This window comes from Phacochoerus africanus, chromosome 13 (assembly GCF_016906955.1).
Source record: "Phacochoerus africanus isolate WHEZ1 chromosome 13, ROS_Pafr_v1, whole genome shotgun sequence".
Taxonomy (NCBI): domain Eukaryota; kingdom Metazoa; phylum Chordata; class Mammalia; order Artiodactyla; family Suidae; genus Phacochoerus; species Phacochoerus africanus.
Genome location: NC_062556.1, coordinates 21,873,250 through 21,895,957, shown reverse-complemented (window position 1 = coordinate 21,895,957; position 22,708 = coordinate 21,873,250). Strand labels below are relative to the sequence as shown.

The 22,708-nt window shown below is 42.9% G+C and overlaps 1 protein-coding gene across 1 annotated transcript in view; it reads left to right on the top strand.

Annotated features, from left to right (window-relative positions):
• Positions 1 to 16,705, top strand: part of GTF2F2 (general transcription factor IIF subunit 2) — a 151,477-nt gene extending 134,772 nt beyond the window's left edge. Inside the window, exon 8 of the mRNA XM_047755778.1 lies at positions 15,656 to 16,705. Within this exon, the coding sequence (XP_047611734.1) occupies positions 15,656 to 15,775 (120 nt within the window). The 3' untranslated portion in view covers positions 15,776 to 16,705. The remainder of the gene's footprint in view (positions 1 to 15,655) is intronic.
• Positions 16,706 to 22,708: the final 6,003 nt, after the last annotated feature.

Here is a 22,708-nt window from a genome sequence, read left to right as displayed (position 1 = left end):
TAATGGTTATTAATGTTGAGCATCTTTTCATGAGCCTTTTGGCCCTGTGCACTACCTCTTTTGAAAAATGTCTCTTCGTTTCTGTCTAAAAGTGACTTTTAAAAATGAGCTCCAAGTGGAAAGTCACCAGGGTACACATTCTAAACAACAAAACTCGATTAGCAGTTGATCAGTGCCTCTCATGGGCAACTCCATGTGTAGCTGTGCTCTGGCAGGGGCAGCCTCAAAGGAATGGTGGAGGCCAGGCCGGGTCACGGTTGGCTGAGCAGAAGGTGATGCTCGTCTAGGAGCAGCTGGAACAGTGCCCATTATTTTAAACTTTAAAGACATTCACTACCGATAGTTTCATCTGGAAAAAGGTGGATTTGTCCTCCTTTTGATTGATCCTTGACCTTAAGCCCGAAGTCTATTTGTATCATTTCTTGTATTTTGTTCCCCTCCATCCCTACACAATTCAGCTTTTTTGGAGGGAATGGAGGTAAAGGTTGTGCCTCATAGAATCACATTGTTTTAAAAGCCATACTGGTCTCTTCCCATTTTGTGAACTATTATCTGTGGATTTTTTTTTTTTTTTTAATTTAATCAGCATCTACATAGCACTAACATTAGCTCCTTTAAACTTGAGCTGTACTGCTTCACAGTGCTCACTGAGATTGTGGTTGGGTTGGCCTAGTCTCCATTTTCAAGGAAAATTTTAATAAATTAAGGTTTTAGAAAGTTTTTGTTCTTGGAGTTCCCATCTGTGGCTCAGTGGTTAACGAATCCAACTAGGAACCACGAGGTTGTGGGTTCAACCCCTGGCCTTCCTTGCTCAGTGGATTAAGGATCCAGCTTTGCTGTGAGCTGTGGTGTAGGCCAGTGGCTGCAGCTCCGATTGGACTCCTAGCCTGGGAACATCCAATATGCCTCGGGAGCAGCCCTAGAAAAGGCAAAAAAAGACCAAAAGAAAAAAAAATTTTTTTGTTCTTATCATTTATCCAGATTCTTGTGCCTATTTGCTAATAAATTGTGTTTCTAATCCATTTAAAATGTTGGTAACAAATGAGATCTGAATCCTTTCTCCAGCCTTTGAGTCACATTTCCTCCTATTTAACTTTCTCACACCTAAAGTTAGCAGAGTATCAAATTGAATTATAACGGAATAAAACCTATAACATAACAGTTTTAAAAAATTAGTTAGAGGAGTTCCCGTCATGGCTCAGTGGTTAATGAATCCGACTAGGAACCATGAGGTTGCGGGTTCAATCCCTGGCCTCGCTCAGTGGGTTAAGGATCCGGCATTGCTGTGAGCTGTGGTGTAGGTCACAGTCTTGGCTTGGATCCCCCGTTGCTGTGGCTGTGGTATAGGCCGATGGCTACAGCTCTAATTTGACCCCTAGCCTGGGAACCTCCACGAGCTGCAGGGGCAGCCCTAAAAAGACAAAAAAAAAATCAGTTGGAAACCCCTTTATTTTCTATCCTTTTTTCCATTTTCCTTTATCATTTTGTAGCCAGAATACTCAAGAATAGGTTAATTGTAACTGCTCCATTTATTTGCTTCAGAATATATAACAAGAAAACCAGTTTTATAAAATATTTTAACATAAACAGCGTGGTTTTGTTTTGTTTTTTTCTGATTTGTTCGAAGCTTTAGGAAATGATTTCTGAAAGTTCAGTGTTGATGATACAGTTTCCTACTTCTGTAGAGATTTCTTTATTGGTATATTACATCCTTTCACTTTTTCATTAAGAGATTTGAATCCTAAAAGATCCAAATACCTTTTTTTTTAACCAGAGGAGAAAGTGCTCATGCTTTCAGCAGTATTATCAGCTCATCTTAATGACTTCACTCCCTTCAGCATCAAAGGTTTAGAAACAGCATTCATTCCAAGCTAGATAAAAATTTTGAAATAGAATAATTCATAAGCTAAGCTCTGTTTCTTCTGATTTTAATGAAGGTTATCTTTGTGTTTTATATATGCATGAAAAGGCCATTCTACAAATTTTGAATGCAAACAATGTATTCTCGTGAATTTTAACATGCACACAAAATTAGATATGGGAAAATGTTTGTAGAGGAACATTCAGACAGTTCCAGGGGAAGCAGTTTCTTTGCCTTAATATGGAATGACATACTGTTTTTAAAGTTTATTCTTTTTGCGTCAAAGAAAAGGAATAACTGATATTTCTCTCAATCTTGATTCTTCAGATCCAGTAATTTCCTGAATATAGGTAAAGTGTGTGGATTTTTCTAGGGAGCAGAGCTTAAGAACCACTGATCTAGGGAGTTCCCGTCGTGGCGCAGTGGTTAACGAATCCGACTAGGAACCATGAGGTTGCGGGTTCGGTCCCTGCCCTTGCTCAGTGGGTTAACGATCCGGCGTTGCCGTGAGCTGTGGTGTAGGTTGCAGACGCAGCTGGGATCCCGCGTTGCTGTGGCTCTGGCGTAGGCCGGCGGCTACAGCTCCGATTGGACCCCTAGCCTGGGAACCTCCATATGCCTCAGGAGCGGCCCAAGAAATAGCAACAATAACAACAACAACAACAACAAAAAAAGACAAAAGACAAAAAAAAAAAAAGAACCACTGATCTAGAAAGAAACTAAATTAAAATAGTTTTATCATCAAAGGACTAAACTGCCTCAGCAAGCATAAAGTTTTTGAAGGCAGGTTTGTATATTATTCGTATACCTAAATAGTCCTACATTCCACAACACAACATAGTAGAAATTCAGTAACTATTAGACAGATTGATTGGAGATAAAGCAAGTGGTCACATCCTCCATCTTAAAGGACCGCCGTACTTTCCTCAGACGGATTTCGATAGGCCTCACGTGCTTTGAGGCAGACATGGAGTACAGAGGGTCAGTCTCCAGAAAGCATGGAAGGCCGGAGCTACAGTTGTCCTTGCCTAGAGAAGAGGGCAGGAAGTGGTCAGCATGGGTTCCAGTCCTGTCTCAGTGGGATCTGGAGAAGTCGCTTCCATATCTGAAATGGAAGGGGTTGGTCTGGATAATCGTTCCCAGTCTTTGCAGCTCTCAATCTGCGATTCTCTCCCTCTCCTGTTTCATCTCCTCCTGTCCACCTCCCACTCACATTTGAACTGAGCTGGCAAAGCCCATTGACCCAGAAAGTGGCTGGAGCCCATCTCTCCTCTGTGTATTTTACTACCCCCTTTAAAGGTTCAGAGGTCAGTCTGCGCTAACGGTCGTCTACTGGTACCCTTACTAATTGGATTTTGTCTGAGCAACACCAAGAGAATGAAGGCACCCAGTGCAGCCTGAAGACCAGAGAGCCAGAAAAGAGACTTCTTGGTATAATGTTAAGCGTGTGGCACTTGGGGTAATAGGATCTCATTCAGGTTCCAGCCCTGCCGTTTAGCCACTTGGTACTTAAATACATGTAATGTTTAATACATTATTAGTATTTAATTGACAAGCTTAATATAAAATTTACCAGTAGGTCCACATTTTATGATTATAAGCTACTTTATAAATATGTTTTAAAAAATACCTCGTTTTCAGGATCCTCATAATAATTAATGCTTATGAAAGCTGCATTGTCAAAGCAGAGTATTTTACTAATATTCATTACTAGTATTATTAAAGAAGTTTTTGAGCCCTGTGGAAAAGGGAAGAAAAAAGGTCTTATTGGTGTAATCAGTTCTTGAGTAGCTGCATTTAATGGCATTCTCTAATTTCTGATGGCCCCCACATTTCTAACCATGAAGTATATAACATTCTTTTTGTTAGTAACACTATTGGTATATTCCTAAGTTACCATCTGCTTTCTGACCTTTAGTATGTCATTTGGACGTTCTGAGTGAATCCAGAGTCTTCTGTTTTCCAGTTCCTTCCCTTCTACACTCTTCTTCCTAAAGACTTTAACTTCTACAGGCAAAATGATTGATTAGGGAAACTGGCCTTAGGGCCGGGTTTTTTCTCTTCTGCTCCAGTATGTGACTTGCATAAGCAATCAGAGAATTAAAGATACTCATTAAGGGCAAATGAGCCAATTTTAAAAGGCCAAGCTCTGGTAACTGATTAAAAAGTCAGAAACACGGTATCCATTTAAAGGAGTGCTTTTATGCAGTTTAAATTTTGGCTTTTTTTTCCCCCTTGGAAGTGAAATATCAGAGTAAACCAATTATTTCTCTTTTGACAATCTTTGCTCTTTCACCTTAAATGTGTTAAGTCTAGTCTTTCTTTATATTTTATTATATCTGTAAAATAGAAGCCTAACAGCATTTCCTTCAAAAATACAAACCATTGGAAACACTGTCATTGCTCCTTTGAATCACCACACTGCCAGGCCACCTTGAGCCCCAGCTACTGTTCTGCAGCACAGCATCCGTTTACCAGTGTTTCTTCAAGCACACACTTTTTCTGTTAAAAGTGACATTGAAAATCAGCGCTGATTTTAAGTGAACCTCTCATTTCCTTGCGCTCTAAATGCACTCAGTTTCAGGTCAGTATTCAGGGAAGTTTATCTTTAATTGTTGATGGCGCCTTCTAAATCAGCAGTCCCTAATCATGTTGATCCAGTGGGCTGTTTACTTTTTGATTCAGAGCATATAACTGAACAGTTTGCACACTTTGATAAAAGTAAGCTCAAACCAACAAGGACAGTGAAGCAAAGATTTGCATGGCTTTGATTTTTGAAGCAGCTTGATGCCCATGCTTCAGGTTGCCCAGCACAGAATATTGCTCAACGAGCTGTTGTTTATTTGCACAAAGTAGCCTTTTTTAATAAAGCCAGTGCTGCAGTTAGGTAATGTTAACCTAATCCTCAGAGTTTGTTTCCAGGCATACGTAAATAAAGGCTTGAATTGAAATAAGTGAAGTGAGATTTAGCATCAGTATGATAAAAGAAGACATGCTTTTTTAAAGGATAAAATGGCTAGAGAATTTGATTTACTGAGCCTTTCTCCTGTCAAAAGATAAAAGTTTATCTACAGGTGTATGCTCTGATAGATCTGCGAATTGGTTGAGACTACAAGAAAGAGAAACTCGACTCACAGTAAGCTTAAACAAGGAGTTCCTGTCGTGGCTCAGTGGTTGATGAATCTGACTAACATCCCTGAGGTCGCGACGCGGGTTCCATGTCTGGCCTCGCTCAGCGGGTTAAGGGTCTGGCCTTGCCAGAGCTGTGATGTAGGTCACAGACGTGGTGCTCGTTGCTGTGGCTGGGGTGTAGGCCTGCAGCTATAGCTCGGATTGGACCCTAGCCTGGGAACGTGCCTATGCCGCAAGTGTGGCCCTAAAAAGACAAAAAAAAAAAAAAGACAAGCAAGGAAAATATTTTTCTGACAATGAACCCTGTTTAATGAGGGGGGAAAAGGCTAATTTCTCTCAGGCAGGCTTCTTTCAAATTTCTGTATTATTAAGAATCATCATCATTAATGTAAGCCAGGTACATAGAGAATGGAGTCTAAATTTTATCTTAGCTCATTTCGTTCCTAATTCAAGATAAAAATAGATATTTCTAATGTTTGAAGTTGATTCCCATATTTATGACTAAATCAGTATTATTTTTATTATAATGTCTTTTGTTCTGACGTAGCTTTCCTTTTTTTACTTGATTCCTTTTCTCTTTTTATTTTTCCTAAGTCTTTATCATTTCCTTTCTGTTCCCATAGTCCCCTCTCAGTTCTGTCTTCATTTTTCCTATAGCTGGAAGTTTTTATTTTTGAGTGGTACTACTAAAACTAAAAAGATTGCCAGTTTTCCAGCAGAGGGGGTTAATTAATGACAGCCCTTTGTGAGACTTCAGTTTTAAAAAATAATTATTTATGGAGTTCCCGTTGTGGCTCAGCAGATTAAGAACCAGACTAGTGTCCATGAATATGCAGGTTCGATCCCTGGCCTCACTCAGAAGGTTAAGGATCTAGTGTTGCCGCAAACTACAGCCTAAGTTGCAGATGCGACTCGGATCTGACGTTGCTGTGGCTGTGGTGTAGGCTGGAGCTACAGCTCCAATTCAGTCCCTAGCCCAGGAACTTCCATATACCACAAGTGCCTTAAAAAAAAAGGAAAAAGAAATTATTTGTCGTGTAATCAGTTAGGCTATGGTTGCTATCTTATGAATTTGAGTCTTAATTAAAAGTTTTAGATATGAAGTGTCATACTAAAATAAATTATTAACTATGTGGAATATAAATGGTAAAATTTAAACACATTTATGAAATTTTAATGCTTTCCTTATGAACAGAAGTTTCTAATAACTAATAATTTACTACCAAGTTTATTGTGAAATACTAATATTTTCTCTTTAACTTACATGGTTCCTTTCAGCCTTTTTACTTTTTTTTCTTTTTAACCTTATTTCTTAATGAGGTAAAATTGGAGATGAACTTACTAACGTAACCAATTGAGTCCAGATTTTACATGAGATATTATGTAGGTAAAGTGATATCTGAAATAGGCTCTCAGTAAACAAAATTGGGCATCTTTTTTTTTTTTTTCAATGGCTGCACCTGCAGCATATGGAAGTTCTCCGGGGGCCAGCAGTTGAATCAGAACTGCAGATGCCAGTCTACACCACAGCCACAGCATCACCAAACCTAAGCCACATCTATGACCTACCCTCAGCTTGTGGCAACACAGGATCCTTAACCCAATGAGCGAGGCCAGGGGTCAGTTCACATCCTCATGGACACTGTGTTGGGTTTATAACCTGCTAAGCCACTACAGGAACTCCAGGGCATCTTTGACGTAAAAATTTTATGTAGAGTTGTTTTTTTCTTTTTTGTCTTTTTTGCTATTTCTTGGGCCGATCCCGCGGCATATGGAGGTTCCCAGGCTAGGGGTCGAATCGGAGCTGTAGCCACCAGCCTACGCCAGAGCCACAGCAACTCGGGATCCAAGCCGCATCTGCAACCTACACCACAGCTCATGGCAACACCGGGTCATTAACCTATTGAGCAAGGCGAGGGATCCAATCCGCAACCTCATGGTTCCTAGTCGGATTCGTTAACCACTGCGCCACGACGGGAACTCCTATGTAGAGTTTTTAATTAAAGCAGTAGGCCACAGAACTTATATTTGTTCTGAAAAATGTTATTACCCATAAAATCACCTTCTCTGCCCTTCCAAGTCTCATCTGATTTTAAAGGGACATAAAAGTAAGTGTTTAAGCTCATTAACTGTCTTCTCTTGATTTCTTTAGTCCCTGAGCAAGCTAGAAGGAAGGACGTTTTTTAAGCTTGCCACCCTTACGTGAATTATCTTGGGAAAGAAGTCATTTTCTTTGCATTAGAAAAAACATTATTCTGTGGATTTAGATAAGTGTTTGAAGCCTTCCGGTTTCTCTAACTCAGCAGGGGAGTTGAGATACCAGAGGCTGTGCCACCTTCAGATCTGTACTGCAGGTTAGAGCCATTCGTTCTTTCTCGGATGTCCCGCGTCAGAGATCCTAATTCCATCTGTTTTCCAGTACACAGGGGCTGATCCACAGCGCTAATCAGTGGGAATTGGAAGTGTTACTCTACCGGTAGCAATTTGGTAATAAAAAATGGTGTTATCTTATTTGTTATGAGCGGGAAAGGTCTCCTTTCTTTTCCTATCAATTTAAAACCTTATTTTCAGTACAAGTTACCATTCAGTGGATTTTAATATATTCACGTAGCTGTATGACCATTGACATAATCAATTTTAGAGCATTTTCTTCGCCTCTCAGAGGAACTGTGTACCTATTAGCAGTCACTCCCTTGCACACACACACCCCTCCCCCGCCCAGCCCTAGAGAACCATTAATCTGCTCTCTGTCTCTAAAGATGGGCCCATTCCTGACTGTTCATATGAATGGATTTATGCAATATGTGGTTGGTCTCTTATGACTGGCTGCTTTTGTTAGGCAGAGCATCTTCAGGTTTTATCCATGTCGTAGCATGTATCAGTGCTTCCTTCTCTTTTAGTGCCAAATAGTATATCCTTATTTGGATGGACAGCATTTTCTTTATCAGTTCACACATAGGAGGACCTTCGTTGTTTCCGCATTCTGGCTACTGTACTGAAGCCGCTGTGAACATTCATGTACACGTTTTTGTGTGAACGTGTGTTTTTATTTTTCTTGGGGGTAGTATTGCTGGGTCAGTTGGTAATAACTGTTTGAGCTGAGGAACTGCATTGTCATCAATCCTTTTGTAATCCTTAGCCAGCAAAAACTTTTATGTACTACTGAGATAAAGTTTTCCTGTCTGTTCCAAATATTTTAAGGGCGCATAATGCTTCATCATTGAGTATGCCAGCTAATTTTCTAAAAATGTTCTATGGTAGGGAGTTCCCGTCATTGCGCAGTGGTTAACGAATCCGACTAGGAACCATGAGGTTGCGGGTTTGGTCCCTCGCCTTGCTCAGTGGATTAACGATCCGGTGTTGCCGTGAGCTGTGGTGTAGGTTGCAGACGCGGCTCGGATCCCGCGTTGCTGTGGCTCTGGCGTAGGCGGGTGGCTACAGCTCCAATTCAACCCCTAGCCTAGGAACCTCCATATGCCGCGAGATCAGCCCAAGAAAAATGGCAAAAAGACAAAAAAATTAAAAAATAAAAAAAAATAAAATAAAAATGTTCTATGGTAAAATACATACCTAAAGATTCTCTTTGCTTGCCATTTAATTTCTAGAAGTATCTTCAAGTGGACTAATAGTAACTATGTCAATTGATACCTTATTTTTTTGTACATTCTAAACTACACAACAGTGGTACTAATAGGTAGTTTCCATGGTTCTAAATGCAAGAATTTATATTTATCTTTCAGTAAGATTTTTTTATCTTTATTAAGTTTTGGTATCTTTGGTCGTATTATTCCTAGTTAACATTTTTAACATGAACTTTATGTCTGCTTGTATGTTTGTTTCCCCCAATTAGAAGCCATCATATCCCAGCTTTGGAATAGCATGAGTATTCCAAGGTTAAGTTATGTTTAGCATAGAAATAAACTAATAGAGTCTAGAAAGCATGTCTTTAAACAGATAGTTAAAATGAAAAGTTTTGGGGAGTTCCCTGGTAGTCTGGTGGTTAGGATTTGGTGGCTTTCACTGCTATGGCCTGGGTTCAGTCCCTAGTCTGGGGACTGAGATCCCACATCATCAAGCCACTGCATGCCATGGCCAAAAAAATAATCAAGTTTTGTCCGAAAGGAAGTACACTTTATCTGAAATATACAAACATAGAAATGAAGTGCTAGGAGTTCTCGTCATGGCTCAGTGGTTAACGAATCCAACTAGGAGCCATGAGGTTGTGGGTTCGATCCTTGGCCTTGCTCAGTGGCTTAAGGATCCAGCGTTGCTGTGAGCTGTGGTGTAGGTTGCAGATGCGGCTCGGATCCCCACGTTGCTGTGGCTCTGGTATAGGCCAGCGGCTACAGCTTGGATTCGACCCCTAGCCTGGCAACCTCCATATGCCGTGGGAGTGGCCCAAGAAAATGGCAAAAAGACAAAAAAAAAAAAAGAAGAAGAAGAAGAAGAAGTGCCAGAGCTGGATAGATGAAGTGTACTAAAAGTGAGATGCTTCACCAGCACACAAGTGTTCATGCAGCAATACATTTCTTTTTTAGAATTTGCATTAAGCCATAACATAGGGCTTGGGCAGTGGGTAGGGTTTGTGGCTTGGCCATTTCATTAGCCATCATCTCTCTGCTTCCTGGAGTTTTACAAAGGGAGAAATGCAGCCTGTGGGACCCTGAGAGGAAGATAGGGCAGGAATCGTAGAACAACAGAGATGAAAGCAGAAGGGAAAGAGGAGCAGAATGCTGAGATGGCCCATGTTCCAGAGGAGTCCTCGGCATCATCTTCCCTCCCCTGTTCATGGTTCTCTCTGCCTAAAGGGGTGAAAACATAGGTTGCCTTGGCGCACAGCTTATGCATAATGTGTGATTTGTTTATTTTTTTAATGAAAGAATGTTGTGCCTTGGAGCCACTAAGATTCTCATCAGTGAGTCCTCTATTCTGTTAACCTTGCTTAAAGGAGTCACAGTCAATCACACAAAACACACATAAACATGAAGTGATAACTTTGAAATTATCACAGGACTGATAATGAGTGCCCTTGCTGCTGGCTCACTTTATAAAAAGCATTTAGCGGTTTGTTTCCCTTTGGTGCCTGCGTTAATCAGCACCATCTTTGGTATGGATTTACAAAATGCATATTCAGTCCAACCTTTTGGGGAAGATTTTGTGATGAGAAGTCTAGGAAGGTTGTAGCATTAGCTTACCTAAAGCATTATATTTGGTGATCAGCTCTCTGCTAAAGATGTATTTTTTTTATCAACTTGTAGAAATTTAGATATAGTTAATTTATTATTATGTATGTGAATGCTTGACACTAAAATTACTGACAAAGCAAATGCAGATAAATCCTTCCTTTGGTTGACAGAACAAAAGATATGAGAAATGGCAGCTGTAAAGGCAGGAAGGAAAAAGAGAGGCCAGAATAGGGGGTTCCTGTGCCTTATGACTCTACATAGGTTTGTCTTGATCTTGGGGGAGAAATTAGGAATTTGATCTGTGGATTTCTGGCTTTTTGGCCACCACAGTTTTATCTTGACCCACAAATCAAACCACATCCTACTCGACCTCCCAGCTGCAGAAAGAGGTGCTTTGCCTTTTCCTTGCAAGGAAGCAGTAATGTTCTATCCATTTTCCCCTCTGCATTCAGACTGGCTTTAAATACTCCCCCACACATCCCTTTGAGGAAGAATTGCTGGACCTGTGCCAGTTTATTATTTCAGATCTTGTTTTGCAAAACTGCCCATTGCCAGCAATGAGAAATCTTTCTGATCGTCTGTGACCGAAGGGTGGGTGATTTACTCAGTTCTAGAATCTTTTGTTTAAAATACAAGTGGTCAGGCAAAAAATTAAATTGCAAAATCAGTGGATAGAATAGGAAAGAGAAGGAGAACTGATTTGGTTCAATCCCTGCACAGAATTGTTTTTCAGTTCAAAAGACCAAATGTACATCCTCCGGGAATCCAGCGTCCTGACTCCGGCTGGGTCAGGTGCCACTTCCCGAGTTTCCCATCGTGTCCTGCATGTACATCCTTAGTTCTGTGCTTCTGTTTCAGTATGGCTTCCTGCTTATATGCCTTTGTCTGCCCTGCACTCACTCTGTTCTTAAACTGTGAGCTCTGTGAGGATAAAAGCAGGCTATGTGCCACTACCTGGTGCTAAAATAAATATTTGTGTGAAGATAGAAATTTCTTAAAAGGAAAGTTAGATAACCAATTAATTTTCAGTCCTTCTAGAGCCTTTAAAATTTCCACCTCTGTTGGCTTTATTTCAAACAGTATTTTAGCACTGTAGTACAGATTTTTTAAGTAGTTAGCGTCATTCACGTTCAGGTAATACAGTTTAATCAATTTATTTCTCAGACTGGGACATTGCCATGTGTATTAATTAGATGAAAACGGAAGACAGCTAGAGTGAGCAGGTTGATGCCTCTGGGCCTTCGAAGTGATCTCCCTTCAACCACACTGTCCCCCCTTCCACAAACACACACAAGTCCTCTTAGCGCCTTCTGGTACTCGCAAGCACGCATGATCCATTCAGCGTAAGCGCCTGCACCTCTGTGATGTGCAGGCAGGCCCTGCAGTGGGAGCACGGGTTCGTGTTGTTAGGTGGTTGAGGCTCTCCCTGGAGGACGTAGTGTGAAATGTAGGTCTAAGAGGTGGGACTGTTAGGAAAAATTTCTCTTAAGAGTGTGACATTTGTACTAAATCTTAAAGGATGAGGCGTTGAGATTCAAGGGAAGGAGGTAAGCATGCAGGCCAAGGGAAGAGCACGTGGAAGAAAACCAAGGGCCTGGAGTTCCCGTCATGGCCCAGTGGTTAACAAATCCATCTAGGAACCATGAGGTTGTGGGTTCGATCCCTGGCCTTTCCCAGTGGGTTAAGGATCCGGTGTTGCCGTGAGCTGTGGTGTAGGCTGCAGACATGCCTCGGATCCCACGTTGCTGTGGCTCTGGTGTAGGCCGGCGGCTACAGCTCCGATTCGACCCCTAGCCTGGGAACCTCCATATGCTGGGGGTGCGGCCCTAGGAAAGGCAAAAAGGCAAAAAAAAACAAAAAGAAAGAAAACCAAAGGCCTGCATACTCAGGGATGCAACTGCAGCCCAGGGGAAGGAGGCCCCCTGGATGCCTGTTTGGAATGTAACCTGTAGGCCAAAGGGGAAGTCCGAAAAGTTTTAAACAGAAATGACATGATGTCACTGTTCCCCTGTGACCTCCTTTCAAGGTTTTCCTGACCTTGTTTCTCTCCATTATTACTACCACTTTCTCTGCTAAGGCTTTGTGCCAAGTTAATTCATTTAGTTGTAGTTGAAAGGTCTTGGGTCGCAGTTTGGAGCATTCTCAAACTTCAGAAGCTTGTCCCTCCCTCCCCCGCAAACAGAATTCTGTACCATGCCTGGATATGGTGGCCCTCATCCCATCATGTTACCTGGCAGATGGAGACTGTGACTCTCTCATTCCATTCCTTTTTTTTTTTTTTTTTTTTGTCCTTTTAGGGCCACACCTGCAGCATATGGTGGTTCCCAGGCTAAGGGTCCAGTCGGCACTGTAGCCACCGGGCAACGCCGGATCCTTAACCCGCTGGGCAAGGCCATGGATCAAACCTGCATCCTCACGGATGCTAGTCGGTTTCATTACTGCTGAGCCACTACAGAAACTCCCTCATTCCATTCTTATTGTTTAGAAGAAGAAAAGAGTGGTGTCTTCATGAAAAACCCAAAAACTCCATAGCCTCATTATACTACTTCACCAAAATGAGAATGCACTATACATGAAGGCAGCTGAATTTGTACACTTAAGACTTTTTTTTTTTTTGGCCGTGCCACAACATGTGGAGGTTCCCAGGCCAAGGATCAGACCTGTGCTATAGCAGTGACCCAAGCCACTGCAGTGAAAAAGCGGGATCCCTAACCTGCTGTGCCCCAGGGGAACTCCTAATATTTTGTATTTAACCGTTTCTAGGCTTTTCATCTTCTGTATCCACATTATAAATGAGTGTGCTAGACTTGAAGTGGAGAGAGCATCTGTCAGGCAACCACAGTGCTAGTGGCACTTGCTCTCTTCATTTTTGACCCATTGCAGTGCCTCCACAGTAGTATGATTGTTGGTGCCCAGGGTCTCGCCATTCTCACAATAAACCATTCTTCGGAATTTTACAAAGAAGTCATTCTGGCACCTCAACTGAAAATCAAAGCCTAGCCCATCATTTTCCATTTATGAATCATGTTTAATTAGAAAGTAATTAATGAACAGAGTCCCTGTTTTTTAATGCAATCTGAAGTAGCAGATGGCAGGCGTGCCATATTACCTGGTTGTCTGCAGCTTACTTGAGTAATATGCTTACTCATTTACCGGGGTCCTTCTATGAAGCCAGCTACCAAAGACGTGGGAGGCAGGCAGGCAGGCCGGCCTCCTCCTGAGGAAATCCAGGCCTCCTTCGATTCATTGCTGCCACCTGCTGGGGCCTGGCTGCCCGGATGGGGAAGCGGCTCAGGTGAGCGCTGAGCCAGCGGGGGCTGTTTGAGGGGCCCATATGTAGTTCCAGTGCTGCACGGGAGCCCTTAAAAGAAAGTACTTTATCAACCATAGAGCATCGTACAGTCACTGTCAGGTGGTGGTAGATGTTGTCGGGCTCAGAAAACGAGTGGCACTTCAAGGACCCAAAGATCCTAGAGTCTTAGAGCCAGAAGACTCCTTGAAACAGATGCTCCGGAACTTCCGTTAAGCCAGGCTCGGGGGGGGGGGGGGGGGGGGGGGGGGGGGGCGGCGCTTGTGAAATGCAGATTCCCAGGCCTGGCGCCAGGATTCTGATTGACGGGACCTGAAATGAGGCTGATCTCACAGGCTCCCGTGAGGTTCGGACGCACGTAGTCTCTCTAGCACCACACTCAAGAAAGGCACTGCCTTAAACAAGGTGAATGCTCTCAGCTAGTTATCCAATTAGTGCCTCATTTCAATGAATAGGAAAAAATCACACCTTCTATCAGTGGGATGAGTCAGTGTAACGTACCTGTAACTGGAAGCAGCACACACACAAAAGAAATTGTGTTAAATGGTGAACTTTTGTCTCTCTTCTCCAAAAAGGAGGTACTGTAACTCGTATGGGTCAGCTTATGATGCAGTGCTTTTTCACCTCGGGCATCAGCAGGCAAAGGTGGGGTTTGGTGTTTCATCTGTTGAATAGCCTTCCTTTCCATGATGTAGTCCTCTGGGCCACACTGAATTGTCAGGTGCCTAAAGTACCGCAGGGTGAGTTCTGCCCTCCATCGTCACTCCCCTCTCCTGTGCTGGCCAAGCACAAGAAAGCCACAGCCACGCCCGCCGGGGTTTTTAATGTGTCTTACTATGCCTCACCCTCTCTCGGCAAGCTGGGCCCAGATACAAATAATAGTAAACCCACATGATAACTTACCTTATTACCCAAGAAAAATAAGTGGCCTAATAGCGAGTTTGAGAATTCACCTTAGAACTGAGCATTCTGAGTATCTGTCATGTGCTTGCTTCATAGAATATTAATGTCCCAAAGATATATGTCATTTTTTAAATATATGCTCCTGCTCCTTTTTTTCTTTTTCTTTTTTTTTTTTTTTTTTTTTTTTTTTGCTTTTTAGGGCCACACTCACAGCATATGAAAGTTCCCAGGCTAGGGGTCAAATCAGAGCTATAGCTGCTGGCCTGCGCCACAGCCACAGCAATGCGGGATCTGAGTCACTCTGCAACTTACACTGCAGCTCATGGCAATGCTGGATTCCTTAACCCACTGAGTGAGGCCAGGGATCAAACTCGCATCCTCATGAATACTACTTGGATTCATTTCCACTGCACCACAGAGGGAATTCCTCTAGTATATTTTCATCTAGACTTTTTTTTTAAGCTTTCAAGGTTGCTGGCATTCAGGATTTCCAACCCCTTTAATGCAATGATCATATATTTAATGCAGTTATTACATATTGTACGTATAAAATCAAACGATGCAGTTTGGTAAACTTCTTTGCAGAGAAATCTTTTTTTGTCTTTTCTTTTTTTAAGAGCCATACCCACAGCATACAGAAGTCCCGAGGCTAGGGGTCAAATTAGAGCTGCAGCCACTGGCCTATGCTACAGTCACAGCAACTCCAAGATCTGAGCCACGTCTGCAACCCACACCGTGGCTCATAGCAGTGCCGGATCCTTAACCTACTGAGCCAGGCCAGGGACTGAACCCTCATCCTCATGGATACTAGCCAGGTTCGTTACCACTGAGCCACAATGGAACTCTAAGAAATCTTGTTAAGCTTTCTGGATCATAGTTTTTATGACTTGTAAATGTGACTTGGTGTATCATTTTATTTTATTTTATTTTATTTATTTATTTTGTCTTTTTGCTATTTCTTTGGGCCGCTCCAGCGGCATATGGAAGTTCCCAGGCTAGGGTCGAGTCGGAGCTGTAGCCACCGGCCTACGCCAGAGCCACAGCAACTCGGGATCCGAGCCGCATCTGCGACCTACACCACAGCTCACGGCAACGCCAGATCGTTAACCCACTGAGCAAGGCCAGGGATCGAACCCGCATCCTTGTGGTTCCTAGTCGGATTCGTTAACCACTGTGCCACGACGGGAACTCCTATCATTTTATTTTAAATTTTGTCTCCTGCTTTCATAATCTCATCTGTCAAACTTTTTTTTTGTTTTCCAGTCGTACCTGAAGGAAATCTTAAAAGAAATCGGTATTCAGAATGTAAAAGGGATCCACAAAAACACATGGGAGCTGAAGCCAGAGTACAGACATTATCAAGCAGAAGAAAAGAGTGATTAAGAAGACTCAGGCCCGCCTGTTAACAGAACAACTCAAGGGTGACGCGCTAATAATAATAGGCAAGCGGCCTTGGTACCTGAAGACTTGAGCACCGTCTGTGTAGGGGGAGAATGACTGGTACTTTAATTTCTCTAGGTAAAGTTTTTAAACAAGAATTCTTGTAAAGTTGCTTAACTGATTTTTGAGGCAAAAGAACACATTTATTTATAGACTTAACTTGTATTAAACCAGATTATTCATGATGGGGTTCGAGGTTGGGGGTTGAAGAAGGTTTTTCTTTTTAAATGTTTACTTTTAAAATGTAAAATTAGGAGATGCCTCCCCGTCCCTGTTTCTCTCTGTGCCAAGAGAATGGCATAGCAGGAGAAAAGCAGTCAGCCACAGACTCTCAAAAGGAATTAAAAAGCCAAAGTTCCTTATTCTGAAATGGTCCAAGAATGAAGCTGTCTTTATTTTTTTTAACAGATGGTTGTGTTTCATCTTCACACACGTTAATGAAAGGATAGCATTTGTGTTTGTACTAAGACAGCAGTTTTCGTCACTAGCTTAGTTTACCCCAGTGACATGAGAAATGGAAAAAGTCATGGTCACTCGGTCTTACTTTCTTCCTTTTTTTTGTTGGGGAGGCTCTTAAAATAATTAGAAATTAAATACTGTTTCTAGTATATAGTCTATCCAGATTATAAGCTTCTCAAAGACTGGCTTTAGGAATCCCTCATGACTCAGCAGGTTAAGGGCCCGGGGAACTTTGGCATGCTGCGGGCGCAGCCAAAAAAAAGACTGTCTTTGACCCCAAATTTTACTGCACATTCAGGAGACATGTATTGACTGACAAATGCTGTTTATAAACTAGAGGAAGATTGGAGGGATAAGGCTGATGTGTACAGACAGGTTCATGTCATTTCCTGGGGAATAAAAATGTTTCTTTTATCTTTCTTTTTTTAATTAATTTAAAGTAAAAGCAATACATGTCCATGGTTAAAGGTTTTCCAGCACAAAATATTATATATTAGGCAATCCAAAAGCATACCTCGTAACAAGACCATCAAAACAAAAGAAGCTTTTAAGAGTTCCTGTTGTGGCCTAGCAGAAACTAATCTGACTAGAATCCATGAGGATGCAGGTTCGATCCCTGGCCTTACTTAGTGGGTTAAGGATCTTGTGTTGCCATGGGCTGTGGTGTAGGTTGCAGACGCGGCTCAGATCCCACATTGCCATGGCTGTGATGTAGGCCATCAGCTACAACTCCAGTTCACCCCCTAGCCTGGGAACCTCCATATGTCGTGGGTGCGGCACTTAAAAAAAAAAAAAAGAAAAAAAGAAGAAGCTTTAGCAAACTAAACACACTGGCAAGTTGCTTTTTACTTGTTCAGTTTATCAGCTGCTTCTGTATGCTTGCAACCAAAAAGCAGCAAATGCCAACAATTTTAAATGTTAAGTAACTAAAACAAACCAAGGACATAATCTTTGCGTTGAGATCGATGTTTTTCCCATGTTACATGATTTTTAGCAATGGCACACCAGAATGCGGAGGCTGCGTACCACTGCATTAAGAAAACTTTTGTCCTTGCATTCCCACTGTAAAATCAGGTCAATGGAGAAGGGTGTTCCCATTCTCCACCCGCCTCCAGTGGTCTTCCTCTGCCTCGTTGTGGTGCGGGAACCAAATGTTGTTTCCCCATTACCTTTCACTTCCCAGTTCCTCACAGCTCAGTGGCAGAAAGCAGGTGGGGATGGTGTGATAAATCTGCGGAGCTGAGAGTTCAGGACACCTGTCATACGCCTTGTTCATAGTGTACATCTGCTCCCCAAACCTCATCTTTTTGGATGGATAGTGCTGCCCTGAGCAGACCTGTGTCTCCTCTGCCTGACCCACCTTTTGTTTTTGTGGTGACAGCACCTGCCAGATGGAACTTGCTGGCGACTGGTAGAGTTCCCAGGGCAGAGCTTTGTCTCATTCAAAGCTATGCTTTAGTATTTTCTACAAAGCCGGTTTCTCCATCTTATTTTGGTTACCTTGTGCCTCATCACACTTGACAGTATCTTAAAGACTTACCTGTTCAGTAGGATAGCTCATCTACGTGGTAGACTGGGCCGTTCTTTTGTGTGTGTGTGTCTGTGTGTGTGTGTGTCTTTTTGCCTTTTCTAGGGCCGCTTCCCGTGGCATATGGAGGTTCCCAGGCTAGGGGTCTAATCGGAGCTGTAGACGCCTGCCTACACAACAGCCACAGCAACACGGGATGTAACCCACACCACAGCTCACGGCAACACCAGATCCTTAACCCACTGAGCAAGGCCAGGGATCAAACCTGCAACCTCATGGTTCCTAGTCAGATTCGTTAACCACTGTGCCATGATGGGCACTCCTAGACTGGTGCCATTCTTGATTGATTTTTTGAAATTGTGTTCTTGTTTAGTACAGAAATGTAGCTCTTGGTCATGAAGGAGACTCTCCTTCCACCTGGGTTCCCTTTTTCTTTATTTCAGGACTCTCTTGCTCTGATAAACATGGTTTTAGCAGCCAGAAATCCTGAACTTAGGACCACGGTGAGATGGAGAGAGAGGAAGGCTGATAAGGAGATGCACATCTGGTAAGATGTCACGTCCTAAGAGGACAGGAAGGCCGTGTGTGATAAATGAGGTTGTTAAACTCACCTACTGCACACACTTAGCGATAGCTTAACTGACAAAATGTAATAAGATCATGGTTGCTGAGCTTTAGAAAGATTTGAAATCACGTGTTTCCACAGTAGCATCTAAAGTTGATACATCTTTTAAAAAGTAAACAAGGTTTGCTCTATGGTATCAGAAGCAGCTCTCAATTTCAGCAGAGTTGCAATTGTTCCTTACAGTCTATGAACGCATTTTCTTTGAATCTGTTTTCATCGTTGTTGGTACATATTAGTGAAAATAAGAGTAAAAAGTGACTGGCAGTGTGTTAAATGCCCTAAAATATTATCTCACCTAATCCTCAGCGTTAGTGCTGAGAGGTAGATAATATCCGTTATATAGAACCGTTTCCTGCACATATTACCATGCGTACTGATCCCGCCACAGGGGGAGACTGCGCTTGGGGCAGAGTGACTGTTTGAGGACACTTTCTCAAGAGCCCATCAGTCCCTCTGCCCACAACCACACATCTTACCTCCAGACCAGGAAAACAGTTAGCAGCATGGCAGCCAAATTGTCTTTGGCTTCCCTGCTTGAATCCAGACACCGAAACGACCCTTACCCACAGGATGGAGATTAAATTCCCGCCTTTAAGGTCAAGTTCCTTTTGGTGAAATTTTCCTCCCTGTTACACTTGAGGTACCCAGACAGGGTGTGCACCTTTAGAGTAGACTCTTTGAGCTCCGTCGGAGTGAAGAATCCACAGTGAAAGGTGACAGGAGGATGGGGCACTAGCTGAAGCGATGCTGCCTCAGATTCCACCTTCACCTACTGCAAAGCCAGCTGTTGTCTCAATGCATTGGTCATTTTCCCTGGCATTTGTGTGACAGTCCAGGATGTGGTAAGCCGAGTATCTTTTTGGTTCAGTTTTCATTGCCGTGTGAGTCCAGAGTAGGTTCCTAAACTTAATGTACTTAAGAGGAGGGCCCAGAGAGCACATTGGCACCTTACTTGCTTCACATGCTCCCATCCTGTCTTCCTCCTTCTTTCCTCTGAGCAGGTACCACCGTTCACTATACAACAGTGTGACGTAACATCTAACAGACAGCCCAGCAGAAATAGTACAGAAAATCAACAACTTCTGTCTGATTTTGTTAGAAATCCTGTAAATTAAAAGGACTCTTGGGAGTTCCTGTCATGGCTCAGCAGTTAACAAACCCGACTAATACCAATGAGGACGCGGGTTCAATCCTGGCCTCACGCAGTGGGTTAAAGGATCTGGCATTGCCATGAGCTGTGGTGTAGGTCACAGATGAGGCTTGGATCCCGAGTTGCTGTGGCTGTGGTGTAGGCCAGCAGCTGTAGCTCTGATTTGACCCCTAGCCTGGGAACCTCCATATGCCACAGGGGCGGCCCTAAAAAGACAAAAAAATTAAAAAAATAAAAGGGACTCTTTCAGTGCTTTAACTGCCAATTTAAACTAGATGCTGTCAAGTCATTTAGTCTTAAATTTTACAGCTTTAAAGAATGACTTCTTTGGAGTTCCCATCGTGGCGCAGTGGTTAACAAATCCAGCTAGGAACCATGAGGTTGCGGGTTCGATCCCTGGCCTTGCTCAGTGGGTTAAGGATCCGGCATTGCCGTGAGCTGTGGTGTAGGTCGCATATGCGGCTCGGATCCTGTGTTGCTGTGGCTCTGGCATAGACCGGTGGCTGTAGCTCCAATTCGACCCCTAGCCTGGGAACCTCCACATGCCGTGGGAAGCAGCCCTAGAAAAGGAAATAATAATAAAGTGGCCTCGGAAGTCATGCATCACCCTTTGAAAAAAAAAAAAAAAAAGAATGACTTCTTAGAGTAGATCCTATCTTTAAATGTTGAGGTATGTATTTAAAAACTCTTAAAGATAAAAGAGTTTTTAATTGTTTTATAAATATAAATACACCAAAGGAATATGTTGCTGGCCTAAATCTTTAATGTGATGTGGTCATAGAACACAGCGACTGTTTATTTGGCGAGTATTAGTTGATCCCAGACATTGTGGATACAGGAGTACTAGGCATTAGAGGTGTTCAAAATCTAGTTGGAAATAGAGAATGTAGATGGATAATAACAGCATGTGGGCACAAAAGTGTGAACTACGAGTTGCAATCAGTCAGAATATCTCAGTTAATTCATTGTCGCCATTTATGCTTTACATGGATTTCCAGTTTTTAAAGCATTTGAATGTAGTAGTACATACTTAATTTTAACACTTCCTTGGGAATTCCTGTCATGGCTCAACGGAAATGAATCTGACTAGGATCCGTGAGGACGCAGGCTTGATCCCTGGCATCGCTCAGCAGGTTAAGGATCTGGCGTTGCCGTGAGCTGTGGTATAGGTCGCAGACACGGCTGGGATCCCATGTTGCTGTGGCTGTGGTGTGGGCCAACAGCTACAGCTCCAATTTGACCCCAGCCTGGAAACCTCCATATGTTGCAGGTGTGGCCCTAAAAAGACAAAAAAAAAATTTTTAATTGAAAATAATTCAACCATTGATAATTCCTGGACAAAAGGATTTCTGCAGTGCCTGAGTCATCGTTATGAGTACATACAGTGGATGTTGGTGATACATCGATCTCGTTACTAGAATGCTAAATTAAAGTGTTTACTGGGCTAGTCCTCATGACATTTAAGCCTTACTTCTTTTTGCCATTCTAATTTCTCCTTGAACAAAAGCTTCTGAACTGCTTTAGCCGTTTATTTGTTCATTCATTCAATGAAAACGCATTGAGTGCCCACTCCAGGGGTAACGATGGTGATCGCGTGCCTTCCATGCCACCAGTTCTCTGCCTGTGTCACTAAACAGGCAGAATAGCTTGTGTTTATTAGACACTTACTGTGTGCCAGGCACTGTGCTAACTCACTTAGTCCCCACAACAACCCCACAGCATGGGTTCTCTTATCACCCTTGTTATATTGATGTGGAATTCCAGGCACTGAAAGGTTACCAAGCCTGACCAAGGTCGTGCAGTAGCCAGGCAGAGTCCGATTCAAACCACAGAGCAGCACTCTGCAGCACGGGCTCCTGGTTACTATTACGCGCAGATAATGGGAGCTATGCTGCTGGATACCCAAAGCTGTAATGCACCTGCTCAGAGTCTCTCATGTTTGAGAGGTGGTGTTTTGTTGTTGTTATTATTATCAAGATGTAATTGATGTACATAGCTCATGCTTGACTTCTCACTAACTCATGGGTAGCAAAGTCTCTTGCCTTTAGAGATTTGTTTTCACTCCTTGTTCAGGTCCTGGAGTTTCTTACTTGTGGGATGACGTCTGTTTTTGCTATAGATTCATATGAGAAATCTCCCAGGAATGAATATGCAGATGGCCAGTGCACCTGATTTGCATACATCCCTGAGCCCAGTGAGTGTTCAGTCCCAGGCTTAGGAAAGAGATGCTGCCTTGGCTGGTGACAGTTGAGGGGCTCTGCCATGGTCCAGTGAGCACAAAGGTTCATTAGCATAAGACCACAGGTATGGGACTGAGCAAGTAAGACAGGTCTTTTCTTTCAGAAACTCACAGTGTCCTGGCTCAGTGGTTAAAAAAAAAAGAGTTCTTGTCGTGGCGCAGTGGTTAACGAATCCAACTAGGAACCATGAGGTTGTGGGTTTGATCCCTGCCCTTGCTCAGTGGGTTAACTTCCGGCGTTGCGTGAGCTGTGGTGTAGGTTGCAGACACGGCTCGAATCCTGCATTGCTGTGGCTCTGGGGTAGGCCGGTGGCTACAGCTCCGATTCAACCCCTAGCCTGGGAACCTCCATATGCCACGGGAGCGGCCCAAGAAATAGCAAAAAGACCAAAAAAAAAGGAGAGAGAAACAGTGTTGAAGAGGACTTGGAAGCAAATATATGGCAACATAGTGTAGTAAGAGCATCAGTAGAAATATAGGGCAGAATGTTTTAAGAGCTACTTGGATTCAAAGTCAGTGACTTAGGGAGTTCCCGTCATGGCTCAGTGATTAACGAATGCCGCGGAAGGGGCCCAAGAGATGGCAAAAAAAAAAAAACAAAGTCAGTGACTTAGAGCAAAATTGTTTACCTTGTATACTGTGTGACACATAGAAAGTCCTTTACTGGTTTCAGCTTTATCATATACAAAATATGTAAAATGTGAGTTCCCGTTGGGGCTTGGCAGGTTAATATTCCAACCAGTATCCGTGAGGATGCAGGTTTGATCCCTGGCCTCACTCGGTGGGTTAAGGATCCGCTGTTGCCACAAGCTTTGGCGTAGGTCACAGATGTAGCTTGGATCTGACATTGCTATGACTGTGGTGTAGCCCACAGC